We start from the raw sequence: 15,734 nt of genomic DNA, 5'->3' as shown, positions 1-15,734 counted from the left end.
TCAGCTTAACTTATTTATTTCTGATTAGAAATGCATGGTTAAATATCATAGATTTCATCCTCCCCTCCCCATATATTCCCAAAATGATCCAGGAACTAGCTGAATTACTGGAAGAAGAAAAGCTAAGTTGTGTGCCAGTGCTCATCTTTGCTAATAAGCAGGATCTGCTCACAGCAGCCCCAGCCTCTGAAATTGCAGAAGGACTGAACCTGCACACCATCCGCGACCGAGTCTGGCAGATCCAGTCTTGCTCGGCTCTCACGGGAGAGGGCGTTCAGGTGAGGTTACTGGAGGGCTCGGTCACCTGGCAACACGGCAGCCAACCGAGGTAGCCTGTCTCATTGGTTGGGCGGATCTAGATAGAAAAAGATATGAAACAAATAGCCTTTGATGGGCAGATGAACCATTCCAGGATGTGAAAGGCCTGGGGGAGTTTGATTCTTTTCTACTTAGCAACCAATCCGATATCACTAACTGTTCCAAGAAAGCCCCCACGAGTGACAAGCTACCCCACTGGGGAGGAGGTTCGGAATGGAAGAATTCAAAAATGCTTTCCGACTCTAGGATTCTTTGGTGATTGGGTTGGGGGTTTTGTGTTGCATCTTGTATTACAGATGCTAAATACTTGTACTCCCAAGGTAACAGAGCCATCAACAACACACTAGTTATCCTAGAAGTGTTTTGTCTTTTCTGTCGGCTGTCTCCACTGCTGTCAGGGTTGGGGCCTGTTTCATGCTACTTCAGGTTGGTTTCCCATGGAGAAGCTTCTGCCGACTAAAAGCCTTAGGCTTTACGCTGAGGAACTGTGTACTGAAGAGCAGCTCCCCCTCATTTGATCTTAATTTAGGGCAGAAAACGATTGTAATCCAGACACCTGAAAGGCTCAAAGAATGATCAACAGCTTTAGCTCTGATGTTTCCTACCAAGCAGCCTCAAACCAGTTGACCCTTGGGGTCAGCCCCCTAGGACCACTTCTTGATTCTGAAGCCCCCAGCGTGCTCTACACGCCTCATTTTCAACATCTGGTGTACCTGCCAGGGAGGTGACCCAGTGCTGTGAGAACCAGACAGCACTGCTCTAGGATGCTTTGGGGATCAACAGCATCTAAAAAAATGGCATCTCCCCTCGCTTCCGTAGGACATGTGTCTCTGGTGGCACGACCAGTTTGCTTTTCTGTGAACTTGGTGTGTTGGGGGATGAGCCCGAGATTTGATTCTCCATCATTGTCCAGCAGCCTCTTTCCATTTCCCTTCTAATACTCTTCTTCCCCTCTCTCAGACATTTGACACTGATTTGTCTTAAAACTGCCTGACCACTTTTATCTCAAGCAAATAATCACTTCCTAGAATTATCTCACCTGTTCCAACTATTTGCTGCCCGATATTTCCCCTCTTTGTTACACAAAGAGCCAGGGCCCTTTCTGTGCTTGGCCTCTGATCTGAGGGCAGACCAGTCAGCACGGAACAAGTGCCCCTGCTCCAGACTCCTTGATACTTGCCCCTCAGAAGCTCTTGGTGCACGTATGTGTGTCGTGCAGGCCCCCACGTAGCCAGAGATTACCTCGGCTGTGTCCCCAAAAGGGAAGCTGGGGCCCTGCAAGTCTCTGTGAGGTGTAGGTTTAGGGAGGGGGCAGGTGTTAAGTATTTCCTTTTTTCTTTCCTAGAATGTGGTTATAAAGCAATATATTCTCATTTTAATCATATCAAAGTAATACATAAAATTAAAAACTAAAAAGTTCTTTCATTTCCCCTAATCCCACTCAAGAAAGAAACTAACTACCATTAATAGTTTTATTCTCAGATCTCCTCTATAAAATTGCAATCACTTATGTGATTATGTATATCTTACCAGGTTTTGAATTAACTGGGCGATTTTCAGCTGGTCCAACAAGTATGTTACAACCCAGAATGTTTTTGAGTAGGTAAACTCTGATCATTTTATTTAGCTTCTCACTTTTAAACAAAAATCAAGTTCTGCCTAAGATATTTCCCTCAGTTGTGCCAAAGATGGTACTCATGGGGCCTCAGGTTATTTTGGTGAGGATGAGGCCCAGGAAAAGAGAGTAGCTTTCTTGTGTTCGTACAACCCACTTCAGCAGGAGGACTCTGCCTCTCTAAATGGTTTAGAACCCAAATAGAGAAAATAGAGAACATCTTGAGTTTGGGGACTCTAAAGGTGGGGCCTTAAGAAAATAAATGCAGGGACTTCCCTGGCGGTCCAGTGGTTGGGACTCTGCGCTTCCAATGCAAGGGGTGCTGGTTCAATCCCTGGTCGGGAGCTAGGATCCCACATGCCACGTGGCACAGCCAAAATATTTTTTTTTTAAAGCAAATTAAATCATTAAAAAAAAAAGAAAAGAAATGCATTCTGTATGCATACTCCTAAGAAAGTAGGAATTGACAGCTCTATGATCTTTTTTCACTCCTGGCCGGAGTGTCGAAAGGAAGAAAAAGCAAAGCTGGAATTAACAGTGAGGCTCTTGTTTCTTCAGCCAGCGTTAGGGATATAAAAAGGAGGGACTGGGGTCATCTCTTTAGAGGAATGGCATTCAAGTCAAGGGTGCGTCCTCAGAGGAGGTGGAGTTGGAAGGGAGCTCTGGTCATTGTCTTTCCAGTCCCTACCCCTCCCGCTCGGCCACGCAGAGATGACAAGGACAGACTCCTTGTTGCCAGCTGTTGAGCTGCCATAGAAATGAAGTTCCCTTTAAATCACAGCATCTTTGGGCCAAAAAAGAGGCTGTGAGCTACCAGACAGACAGAGGGTGGGAGCAGGCAGGAATCAAGTGAGACAGTCCTGTATGGTTTGATCTTGTTAGAAAGTTCTTCCCAGATCAGGGACCTCAGCAGCCAGGTTCACAGGAAATGATATCATGAGAGATCCAGTAAAGAACTGTGAGCAAGAAAAATCATGATTTTATATGGAGAAGAAATAGTTTGAAGGTCACTTAATTAGTTTAGTAGATAGTACCATGGTGTATAGAATTGGGTAGTTAAGACTGGGATTTCAAGGTTAATGAGATTAGAGTATGGTTAATAGAATGATATAAATTTAGAGAATTTAACCATTATTTGAAACGGGTTATTTAATAAAAATGTTAATTAAGAAGGGAGTCTGCTGTCTGTTGTCCTTTAATGGTAACCTTTGAGGACTGGAGAAAGGTCGTGGAAACACTTTTCATTGTGAGGCACTGATTGACCATGTCCCTCTCAGGTAATACCTTTGACCTAAGCTCTTGTCCACTCAGCCAGTTTCTTGGTTTTCATTTTAAAAAGAGTCACTTAGGTGGAATTCTTTCCCTGCATTGCTTAGTTCGGGAGCAGACCTCTTAAAGATTCTTGTTAATTAAGGCTTTAACTATTCCTAAAAATGAAAGACTTCACTAGAAAAATGTCACTTTCAGAGATTCTGTGTAAAAATTTACTGAAATTCCCTAAATTCCTATTTCATCCTCCCATTCCACCCTCCCCACCCACTACCCCCTGAAAGCTCGTCAGTAATGGGCAGAGCTGCTAAAATGATCAGATGTGAAGTGGGTCAAGTATCTGGCACCACAGCACTAATGACCCTGAAAGAAAATGTACAAAGGTTAAAAAAAAGACCTGGAATTTCTGTTACTGTTTCAGATGTTTAAAAACAGTGTCTCTATTTACGTTGTGTTTGTGTGTGTGTTTAATCAAAATGCATTTGAGAGACCTGTCCTCTGCTGATAAATAACCATCCAGTGGGTGAGTCAAGGGAACAGATCCACTAGGTGGGGAGCTATGCCCTCTGGAGTAGTCGGACAGGGAGATCACTTCTCCTTAGCCAAGTAGCTTAAACATATGATTTGACATTATGGAAGTTAGTGATTCCTGGGGTGGATTTCACGTTCTTGTTCTACCTGATATTCTGATGGCAAATACATGCAGTCTTTACAAGGACAGGCAATCCCTTGCTCTGGGTGTGGAAGTTGGCTTTGAGGGCTTCAAAAGAGTCTGGAACAGGTCTTTCTTTGCCTGACTAATGGTGATGAGGAAGCGGCCCATCATGTAATTAAAGCAAGTTTTCATGGGAAACTATCAAGAGCAGAGCATAGGTAAACGGCACTAAAAGCTGAAGGAGAACATCAATCTTGGAAACTCTGGGCTATGGAGAGCCCCATAGTCCAGAGGAGTGATCAGAGGAGACCCAGTTATGTCAAGCAGATGAAGGCAGAAAGAGGAGAAACTAAACAATGTTTGGGAGGGAAAACCTGCAGCCCCTGCAGGCAGACTGGCTTGCTGACATGGAGCGGCCTCCCTCTGCACCCTGGGGCTAGGCCAGGGTTGCTAGGGCCTCTCCTAGTGTTCAACATCTAGCCTGGGACTCTTCTCTTCTTTTCCCTGGGTGTCTGGAAAATAGTGAACAAAGATCTGGCTTAGAGCCAGAGAAAGATATAGAGAAATCAATCCCTCTTCCACCTGCAGACCTGAATGTGAACCCCAAACCACAGCGTTCCTTGGCTGTTGTAGTTTCAGGTGCTTGAAGACATTTCCTCCCTAGAACATTTTGTGTGTGTGTGTGTGTGTGTGTGTGTGTGTGTTTAATTAAAATTATACTGCATTGGAATTTCCTTTCAAAGCAGAGATCAGCAGTTTCAACCTGGTCTCTAACCTTAGTCATAACAGAGACATGCCTACACCAGTAGCTTTGAGCTAGCAGAAGGTTCTCCTGGGTATCGCTCTCCATGCCCCTACCTCATGCTCATCCCTTCTTTTCACATAGCTTCCACATTCCTTGTCTTCCTTCACCAAGCAGGAGCCATGATCCGGCTCACAGAGGTCTCACCTACACAGAAAGGGCCTCTAGCAGTCTGAGCCCTGACGTGTGAGCTGTCCTTCAGAGTGCCTTGCAGGTGAACAGTAAACATTCACGAGCCCAGGTTCTTGTTTTTGTTTCTTTTTCCTTGATCCAGGGGACCTTTCCCTTAATATGCCAACAGAATTTCAATATATTTTTTAAATGACATTTACAACTTCTTTCTAGGCCTGAATCAGTTATTTTCAACTCCCAGTGTGTGTGGAACTGCTTATCTGCAAGTCAGACCTCAGGTTTATTTTTAAATTTTCAGATCTCTCTGTAGACTAAGGAAGCAAGCTTGGGACGTGCGATTCTGCTACCTCTCTGGTGCAGTGCCCTTTGTCACCAGAAAAAGTATTAATAGCAAGCAATATTTTATGTATGCTGCTTCCAGCTGCTCCTTGACCCTGGGGGCCCAGTGGCACAATGGGATAGGCTGCATTGCTCAGCAAGGGTCTGAGCTCCATCGTCTTAAAGCAATTACTGATGTGACCGTGTAGTCCTCATGGCATTAAAAACCAGGCCCACCCAACCATGGCTGCCACTGCTCAGTTCCAACCATCAAGCAGTGATGGATGCATTGCAGAGAGATCAAATTAAGAGGAGTGCAGTGAGGTGGATGGACCTAGAGTCTGTCATACAGAGTGAAGTAAGTCAGAAAGAGAAAAACAAATACCGTATGCTAACACATATATATGGAATCTAAAAAAAAAAAAATTGTTCTGAAGAACCTAGGGGCAGGACAGGAATAAAGACAGAGATGTGGAGAATGGACTTGAGGACACGGGGGGTGGGGGGGAAAGGGTAAGCTGGGACGAAGTGAGAGAGCGTCATTGACATATATACACTACCAAATGTAAAATAGCTAGCTACTGGGAAGCAGCCGCATAGCACAGAGAGATCAGCTCGTGCTTTGTGACCACCTAGAGGGGTGGGATAGGGAGGGTGGGAGGGAGACGCAAGAGGGAGGACATATGGGGATATATATATATGTATAGCTGATTCACTTTGTTATACAGCAGGAACTAACACACCACTGTAAAGCAATTATACTCCAGTAAAGATGTTAAAAAAAAAAAGAGGAGTGCAGTCGGAGACCACTCTTCCCATAGAAAGGGCATCATGCCTTTAATCCTGAAACGGAGAGATCTGTGATCTGTAGGTTTTCACCCATATGGTTAGGGGCCGTCTTGTATTTTTCCCAGCAGTTAGTAGGGAATAATATCATGACATGGTAACATTTATTTCCTCTACAGAAGGCCAAACAAAGCTCAGTATTTGAGGTTCAGTGTCTCTCCATAGTCTCTAGTATTGAATTGAAGCCAATCAATTCAAATTCAGTTTCAGCAAGGTTGGTCAGGGGCGGTGCGGTGGAGGATGAAAGGGAGGACTACTTATGCCATAGGATTGTCAGCACTGTGAGGAAGATCCAGTACGCAGAAATTTGGTCAAACCAGTTTTTGACAATAAAGGTTCAACCATTACACGAACCTGTGAGTTCATTTCCTTCTTTGGAAGCAGAGCAGTAACCTACTTCAGGTAAATGATCACCTGTTCTCAGTCATCTTTTTGTTTTTGGGGGGTTTTTAATAAATTTATTTATTTACTTTTGGCTGCATTGGGTCTTCGTTGCTGCGTGCGGGCTTTCTCTAGTTGCGGCAAGCGGGGTCTACTCTTGGTTGTGGTGCGCAGGCTTCTCACTGCAGTGGCTTCTCTTGTTGCGGAGCACAGGCTCTAGGTGTGCGGGCTTCAGTAGTTGTGACTCGTGGGCTCTAGAACACTGGCCCAGTAGTTGTGGCAAATGGGCTAAGTTGCTCTGCGGCATGTGGGATCTTCCCGGACCAGGGCTCGAACCTGTGTCCCCTGCATTGGCAGGCGGATTCTTAACCACTGCGCCACCACAGAAGCCCCAGTCATCTGTTTTTAAAAAAATCAAAGCCTTGCCAGATAAAGGCCAGAGTGCCGTGGCTGCTGATTTAAGCATGAGAAGCAGAAGGGTCCTCCTCTTGCAATGATGTTGTCTCTAAAGAGAGAGATCCTGCTGGAGGTGGCAGGCTTGTGGAGAGTTAATACATGGGGAGCAAGGTAAACACGTAGGATTCCACATGCGCTGATACCTGGCAGCCCGGGAATCCTGGGAGCTGAGTGGCCAGAAACAACCTCTGGCACCTTCAGAGCTGCAGCAAAGCCACGCAGGGTGCTTGGGTAGGGCTGTTCCGTCTCATGCCCCTGTATTCAGCTGGAAGTCATAACAAAGAAAACACTGGAATTGCTCCCTCTGCCGACTTGAGCACGAGCCCCAGCTTCTCTCCAAGCCTGAGGGAGAGCTCCTCCCCGAGCAGTTGCCCGCAGTCATTGAGAAACGGTCATCGAGAGCAGACGCCGGGTCTAGATTGCCCGGGTTCACAGCCTGCCTCTGCCACGCACTCTTCTGTGCCCCCATTTCCTCACCCATGAGTACCTACTTCACAGTGTTGTTACAAGGATTAACTTAAAAGATATAAATTGTGTGGCCAGCCACCATGCTAAGTTCTGTAAACACCACCTCAAGCCAGCCTGACATGGACCCTCCCCTCAGGAGTCTTTCCTTGCCAGTGGGCACCCTGGCACAGCTTGTGCCTGATTTTTATTGAAGAGCTATTACCGTCATTGACTGTTGCCTCCCCAACACCTCCACCTCCAGCTCAGGTTCTCCTCTACGTAATAACAGGAAAGGCACAATCCCCAGCCTCCAGACACCAGATCAGGGCGGCCTTCTCGAGCCAGAGCAGCTTAAGTCTCCTCGGCTTCCCACACTCCAGGTTGCAGGCGCAGCTGCAGCGCCCCAGGGCCAGCGGGTCAGCTGGTGGGGCCCGACCTCTGAGCGCCCTCTGCTGGCAGGACTGTGGCTGGAAAGGTTTGTCACCGCGGGCCCTCACATACATCTGGAGGACACTGCCCCTCGGCAGGGCTCCCCCATTTAAATCCCCTCTGCCTCCGTAACAGATACCCTGGAGAAAACTGCCCCTCACCCTCCATGTTCTGCTTTGGGTTCCTGCAGCTGAGTAAATATTTTTCCTATCTCTGAGTGCATTCATGTTGAGTTACATGCAGTAAAAGAAACCCACCCCCCTCTATAATCAGCCGTAAAACAAGAGGGAAAATGGTATTCGTATAGTGTGGGAACACTGTTCTTGATTTCTCTGAGAAGATGATTTGATAAAATGTTGCAAGTCTCTACAGAGGAGGAAATATTGAGGTATGCACCTTTGATGGTGTTTGTGCGGGTTCCTGAAGATGGAAAGTGCTACATAAGTGCTGAGCTATTCAGCTTCGAATGCAAAGGGAAGATGCTTATCTTATTCATCCCTCTTTTATTTGTAAAATCTTTTTTGTCTCCTGGCAGGTGATCTTTTTTTTTTCCTGGAAACCAATTAGCTCCTAAAATTAAACATGCTTCTCTTTAAATTATTCCTTTTCATAAAATGGTCTTAAAATTGGCCTCAGCTTTTCAGAGTAAGTAGCTGACCCAGTTGTATTGGGAGATGCATTCGGAGTCCACCTTCTCCCACCTCGGCATTCCCCCACCCTCATCCCCACTGCTGCCAGGTGCTGTCCACCTTTGTGCCTTCAGCTGTGGCCAGCCTCTTCTTGGCACATGCCCTAAGGTATGCTCTGGGACAGCCATCAGATTATCTGATTCTCCCACCCAAGTGCTCTGATGGCAACTGGCAGAGTTTTAATCACTGTAAATTCAGGTTATGGTCAGATTAGCCAGGAGATAGGATGCCTGCTGGTTGTTTTGAAGTGATGTATTGTTTATGGGATTAATGCTCCTAATGGCCAAGGGTGTCAGCTGATGTTTATTACTTTAAGCTGTCTCGGCTGTTCAGGTTCAACAGCTAGCTCCCTGGTCATAGGAAATGTGGGGCTCTGAATGTCATGTATGCCCTGAGATGTGCACGTGTGACACATGCAGGGGAAAGGGATGCGTTGCATTGCAGGAGTCTCGTTTGATTTTGTTCTGGGCTTCTGAGACCTCTGCACACCCCTGGGGGTCAGAGAGACTCTGGGGAAAGGGTGAGCATTCAGGGATGGCTGCAAAGGGCATTGAGAAATAGGTCATCTCTGGCGGGCCTGGCATCCACGAGATATCATGCCACCTGCCAAGTGGCTGTAGGTATTGTGTGGTTTTTACCTCTGTCCTTCTCCAGCCTTCTAAGAGAGGACACTTTCAAGGTCGCTGTGCATTTAAGGGAACCTTCTCCCCAGTCCCTCTGCTTGGTAGTGCTTAAAGCTGCAAGAACCAGGCCAGGCCCCTTTAAACCTTCCCTGGTGCTGCACGAAGAGAAATAAATGCACATTGCCCCAGTGTGTGTCTAGTAACATGCACTGCAGTTGGTTTGTTTTTCCAAAAAGAAATTTAATTTAGCGCAAGTGTACACTGTCACACTGTAAACACACCGGGGCACCAGAAAGGTGGCTTATTGAATTTAATGCCCTAGCAAAGGTCAGCTTTTAGAAAAAGCCAAAAATGGCTGGAATCTGTCCTGATAGCCCCTCAATCAGGCCTTGGATCCAGGCAGATGTGTTTATTTTTTCAGAGGGAGTTCCTGAGGACCCATCTCAAGTTCGGGCTCTGGACATTCCCCCTCCCATCTCCCTCCTGTGCTCTCAGAGGCCTCCCTCCTCCTCCCCAGGAGGTCACTGTCCCTGGTCACCCAGGTGGGCCCCTGGGGAAGGCAAGCTCCACTGAGCTGGTGGTTGAGGAGGGAGGACCCAGGACCCTCGCCCTCTCCCCTCTGGGGCTGGAGTGTGTGGTGCCTTTCTTACAACTAACGCTGCCTCTCTCTGCCCATTTCCCTCAAAGGACGGCATGAACTGGGTCTGCAAAAACGTCAATGCAAAGAAGAAATAAAATCTTGACGAATGGAGATGCAGGAGCTGCGGGAGCTGAATTCTGTCCTGAAAAACACTAATTTGCTGCTTTCTGACCAAATGTTTTTCCATCTGTGTACAGCTACAGCTGTGTGAAGAGAGGGAACAACACAGTTTAAAAAGAATCCCCATTCCAGCAGTAGATTTAACATGATCTCTGAGGTTCAGTATCATTTTTCAAATAAAGGAATTATATTATTTCCTCTGCATAATTGAAATAGTATTAAATGTCTCAAAGCACATGATTAGAAAATGAGATCTTTTAAATGAGCAAGAGATTGCATTGCAGTTTAGGCAATTCCAGTGGGCTTTTTCCTTTCAAAAAAAAAGGGGGGGGGGTGTTGCTGGGGAGAGGAAGAGGAAGAAGCAGCTTAGGCTGCGGTCATTCATTTCCTGACCTGTCCTTACATTCCCCCATGGTGTTGAAACCAAGACAGTGTTTGATGGTGCTGGTCAGTGATTTTTACCATCATCCACTGAGCCAGGGTTGCAGCCTGTCTGGGTGGGAAGCTGCTGGGCTTGGGGGGGCGGAGCGTGAATAGCAGATGATTAAACCATCTTGTCACGCAGGTAGGAGACTGTATGTAATCCTCACCCTTTGGAAAGGAAAAAAAAAGCCTTTCTTGCAAACAACGCACCACAGAAACATACCCCGTCCCCAGCCCCCAGCCAGCTACACAGGGAATCAGAGTCTTACGACTTTTGACTGTAATGACATCTGGAATGTAAGGAGAGGTGGGAGGTTTAATTCCAGAAAAATTACAAGGTCCTTAAAAAGCCTTCACATGGAGGGCTCAGGCTAGCGTAAACAGGCTTTCTCCAGTTCAGTGGAGCAGTGAGCAGCCGACTCTGAAATTAGCTGGCTTCTCCACGGCTGTCCTATAGAAGGGATTTCTAAAGCTCAAAGAATTCTGTGTTTAAATGATCACAATAGGCTGCTGCTATCAGATTTTAAAAATAAATGCAGCTTTACCATGAACCTGCTCCACTGAGAAAAGCCAGGCAGATCCATTTTTAGAAGAGATCAATTTTTACAGTGCTGGCAACTTGGTGGTGTGGGCTGCTCGTGGGGGAGAGGGCTTGTTGCTGGGAAGAGCGTGGGTGTGTGTGGTTGCAGGGGCCGTGCCCGGGGAAGCCAGAGTCACCCCAGCTTCTGGTCCCCTCTGCCTCTCTCCAGCAAAACGTGTCCTCTGGTGATTGATTGGAGAGGAATGGTGGGAGACTTCTGCCCCATGTTGCAAAAAGAGCTTGCTTCCCTGAGCCTTAAGAGATCCCTGGCTTCAAGCAAGGGAAAGCAGGCCAGAGCATCCCTGGCTCCTGAACTGAACTATGTTCTGGTGCCTGAGCACTGGGGTTTTTAGAGACTGAATAAGAGACTGTCCAGTGGCTGGTGGGTCCCAGGAGGGCAGCTACTTCTACATCCCAGGAGGTGGCCCTTCCCAAACCCACCAAGGCATGTGAGCAAACTGAAGGGGTCACTCCAGCCCCTGGCCCTCAGTACCCAGCCTTTCTGGACCAAGTTGTGCCGGTGAGGCTGAAGCATGGTCCGCTTCAAAGGTGGTCTGGGGTGAAAGTCATTAACAAGGCCAGACATGAAAAGGTGCCCTGGGTTGCAAGTACTTATAGGGACAGACCCGTAGGTACTTGCAAAACAAAAAGAAGGTGAAGGTTTTTAAACCACTGTGAGCTAGTTGCCCCCTGCAGCCTCCCCCGGCCTGTCTGTCTTACCCAGACGCCTCTCGCCCTTTGAACAGAGGCAAAACAGAATTATAAGAAACCAGAAATCCCCCTTCTATCAGGCTGGAAATGTGGCTCTAGCACTTGAAAATATTTTTTCCCCTCCAAATAGTGCATCAGGGACGTTATCTGAGGGGCAAAAATGCCTGCCTTGAGGTCTGTGATTTGGGAACACTGAGATGTGGAACTTGGACTCTGGCAGTGGATGGTCTGTGAAATATCTTTGTTCTTTTACTACCAACTTAGGGAACTGTTTGAAAGGGCCCCCCAGGGCCTCAGTCAGCAGGCAGAAGCCACTGCCTTCCTCTGATAACAGCCTCTGTGAATGTTCAGATTTGCTTTTCAGCTAAAGACACAGAGACATTGTGGATGTCACACACTTTCATCTTCCCTTTCAGTCCTACTGAACCCTCCCGGGGCTCGCAGCGTAGATGAGAGGAGCCTGAAAAATGCAGAGTTTGAAAGCTCCCATTTGTAAAAACAAAATGCTTCTAAAGACTCCTTTCCTCTCCCCAGCCACCGCCCCCCCATTTCGAGGACAGAATTGGACGCTAGAAAGGGGACTCCCGGTCTCCCATCCTCCCACTCCCAGTGAGTCTTAGTGGTGAGACTTGCTCTGGGCACGACTGCATCTGAATGTGCCGGGAAGAGGGTTGGGGGCCAGAGGGCAGGCAAGGCCTGGGACAGGGGCCCCAGGGTGTGTGCTCAGACCAGTTGTGGGAAAAAACTCCTTCCCTTCCCCTCCTCCCGACTTCCCCAGTGCGGCTCCTTCTGGCTGGCTTCCCCGTGCCCAGGGCAGCACACCCTTTCCCCTTCACTCTCCCTTGGTTACTATGGAAACAAGGGTGTCATTGATGTGGGCTGAGCTGGGGAACATGTCGGCGCACAGCTGAGAGTCAGCGATTATGCCGGCGGGTAGAAATGTACCAGGGTTAAGGTCCACAGCTCCCAAACTGCGGGACGGACGCCGTCCTGCCCCCTCCCTCCCTCCCTCTCGCTTCTCCCTCTCCTGGCTTTTGACGAATTCCTTTATTCCCTTCCGGGCTAAAGCAGTGGCTATTTTTGCGCCACTCCATGCCCCACCCTCGCTGTCGGCCGCGCCTTATCCGGCCTGGCCTGGAGGGTGACACCATGTCACCCTCGCCAGGACTCGTCCCTTGATTCCCGTCAGAGTTTGCTTTGATTTCTCTTTCCTTCTCAGGGGCCAGTTCTTACTTCCTTTTATTTTTAGCTCTTGCACTCCATGTGGTTTCAGGGTTCAGTCTGCTCATCGAAAAGTTCTTTTTTTTATAGTCTCTTTTGAAAATGATAGTCAAAGGAAGGGACGTGGTATTTGGTCATGTGGAAAATTCAATGTATAATTTAGACGTCTGTCAAAAATCCGACAAATAAAATTTAGCTGAAACCAAGGCAGCCTGGAAAGTGTCGTGTCCTTTGCTGGAGAGGGGAGAGGGCCTGCGGTGTGCTTGTCCTTTCAGAGGTCAGCATCCCTCAAGGTGCTTTCTTCAGAAGGATGTAACATTAACACCACGACCAACAATAAAAATAACCCTTTATTAAGCCCCTCCTACATACCAGACCTCTCATCTACATCATGGGGCAGTATTAGTCCCACCTCACAGTTAAGCAAACTGAGGCACGGGCCTGGGTTAAGGAATTCACCCACTATCACAGAGCCATTAGTGCCGGCAGGGCAGGACCCTGGGTCTGAAGGCTGCGGCAAGTTGCCTCCTATGAAGGACAAAGACAATAACGACCCGTTTCTCAGCCATCTCAGTCCCTGGCCTTCCAAGCCCACACCAGGGGTCTCCTCTGATCAGTGCTGCTCCTCAGGGAGGCGGGGGGGGGGTGGTGGTGGTGGTGGTGGTGTCTCTGTCCCAAGCATTGGGTGTCCTCCGTCCTCACGGCAGCACAGCTGAAGATTTTGTACCATGCTTTGCACAGACAGAACAAAGGGAGAAGTTAGGAAAACTGCGGTTGGCAAGGATGTTGGCAATTACCTAGTACCTAATACTGAATTTTCCTTTTAGAGAGGGTGCAGAGAGGGGAGCAGACTTGCCCAAACCCACACAGTAGGAGGCAGAGTGGGCTCCGGTCCAGGGCTCTGCTCTCAGGAGAAGAGCTTGTCTTCCCTCTGGCAGCCTCACTTCAGTGGCCTTAGAGACATACCAGCCTGGCTGGCCCCACGGGCCAAGCTGTTGGCAGAATAGAGGGGAGCTGGAGGCAGGAAGAGAGAGAAAGTCCAGTGCTGACAGGTAAATGGCGGGACACGCACACCTGAACTGCAAATAAACAATCATTTTTAATGTAGGTATGTCCCATGCAATATTTGAGATATAGGGACTTCCCTGGTGACGCAGTGGTTAAGAATCCCCCTGCCAATGCAGGGGACACGGGTTCGAGCCCTGGTCCGGGAAGATCCCACATGCTGCGGAGCAACTAAGCCCATGCGCCACAACTTCTGAGCCTGCGCTCTAGAGCCTGCGAGCCACAACTACTGAGCCCACGTGCTGCAACTACTGAAGCCTGCGCACCTAGAGCCTGCGAGCCACAACTACTGAGCCCACGTGCCGCAACTACTGAAGCCTGCGCACCTAGAGCCAGTTCTCCACAACAAGAGAAGCCACCGCAATGAGAAGCCTGCGCACCGCAATGAAGGGTAGCCCCCGCTCACCACTAGAGAAAGCCCACACGCAGCAATGAAGACCCAACGCAGACAAAAATAAATTTTAAAAAAAATTTGAGACATAATACTCATAAAAAGTCATTGTTTATCTGAAATTCAAATTTAACTGGCCATCCCAGTTTTTGTTTTTGTTGTTTTGCTAAATCTGGCAACTCTACCCAGAATGCTCTGCTGAATAAAGGCACAGTGAGATACAATTAAACTGTGTTCTCCGGAGTCAGACCCAGAGATCTATCTTTGCCCATCCATAAATCAGCTCTGTGATCTTGGGCAAGTTGCTTCCTTTCTTGGAGTCTCCCTGCCTCTTCATCTGTGAAATGGGACTAAAGTGGTAGGGAGATTTAAAAGAGATATAATGTCGATAAAGGTAGATGTAGGGGGCTTCCCTGGTGGCACAGTGGTTGAGAGTCTGCCTGCCGATGCAGGGGACACGGGTTCGTGCCCCGGTCCGGGAAGATCCCACATGCCGTGGAGCGGCTGGGCCCGTGAGCCATGGCCGCTGAGCCTGCGCGTCCGGAGCCTGTGCTCCACAACGGGAGAGGCCGCAGCAGTGAGAGGCCCGCGTACCGCAAAAAAAAAAAAAGGTAGATGTAGGGCAATAGCTAGCACACAGTAGGGACACTGCACCTCAGTTTCTTACCCATAAAATGAGGTAATCACTTACCCTGTGGTGTTTTTCAGACGATTAGATGAAGTTATGGATGTCCAGTGCAGAGTAGGTGCTAAATCGTTTGTAGCTATTATAATAACTGGCAGACATTCTGGAGTCCAGGCCTTCCCAGGCCCCAAGACCTCTGTCCTCCCACCTCCCCTCCCACATGTTGCAAGGGCCAGCAGCCTTCCTGGCAGTGCTGGCAGCCCCCTCCTCTCTCTGGGGGCTCCCAGGGCCGCTGCAGCCACACCTCCTGCAATTAGATTTGTAAGTGGGAACAGGCTCTTGTCAGAGGCTCCTGATTGGCTCCAGGCAAAAACACAGTTTAGCACTCAGTCAAGCTGCATTTCAGGGCCTCTGTCTCTCTCCCCTCCACCTCCCCCTTTAATTGCAATCTGTTCGGTAATTTTCTTTTCCAACACTGCAGAACTCAGAGAAGCTGCAGCGCAGGAGCCGGGCAGGGAGGAGGGCAAGAGAGCTGCTGCTCCCTGCAGTGAATCTGCTGGTCCAGCACTGTGTCGTGTGTGTGTGTGTGTGTGTGTGTGTGTGTGTGTGTGTGTGTGTCTAGAACCAGGCACACGTGGGTATGTGGGGATACAGCCAACAACCAGGCCCCTGCAGGGTCAGACCAGGGCACCCACTTGTACCAGGCACTTGGCAGTTATCATTTATTTAATCCTTGTAACAACATGGATAACTGTAGGCATTACCACTCCATTTGAGGACAGGGCTCACAGAATCTGAATCACTTGCTCAAGATCACACCAGAAGAATGGGGCGGAGCTATAACTTTCACCTGGGCCTGTTTGACTGCTGGGCCCCAAGCTCGTACCATGATACCTTTTCCCCTTCTGGCTTCTGAGCTCAGAAAAGGAGCTGAGGAATCCTCCTGAACACAGGAGCAGGGAGAGGTTTCTTTTCCCA

The 15,734-nt window shown here is 48.4% G+C and overlaps 1 protein-coding gene across 1 annotated transcript in view; it reads left to right on the top strand.

Moving 5' to 3' along the window:
- Positions 1 to 9,947, top strand: part of ARL3 (ARF like GTPase 3) — a 32,097-nt gene extending 22,150 nt beyond the window's left edge. Inside the window, exons 5-6 of the mRNA XM_082630418.1 lie at positions 93 to 278; positions 9,668 to 9,947. Coding sequence (XP_082486544.1) covers positions 93 to 278; positions 9,668 to 9,715 — 234 coding nt within the window. The 3' untranslated portion in view covers positions 9,716 to 9,947. The remainder of the gene's footprint in view (positions 1 to 92; positions 279 to 9,667) is intronic.
- The last annotated feature ends 5,787 nt before the right edge of the window (positions 9,948 to 15,734 follow it).

This window comes from Mesoplodon mirus (genome assembly GCF_964341445.2).
Source record: "Mesoplodon mirus genome assembly, chromosome: 2".
NCBI classification, from domain to species: Eukaryota; Metazoa; Chordata; class Mammalia; order Artiodactyla; family Ziphiidae; genus Mesoplodon; species Mesoplodon mirus.
The sequence above is the reverse complement of the archived record's forward strand: the minus strand, read 5'-3'. Positions and strand labels throughout refer to the sequence as shown.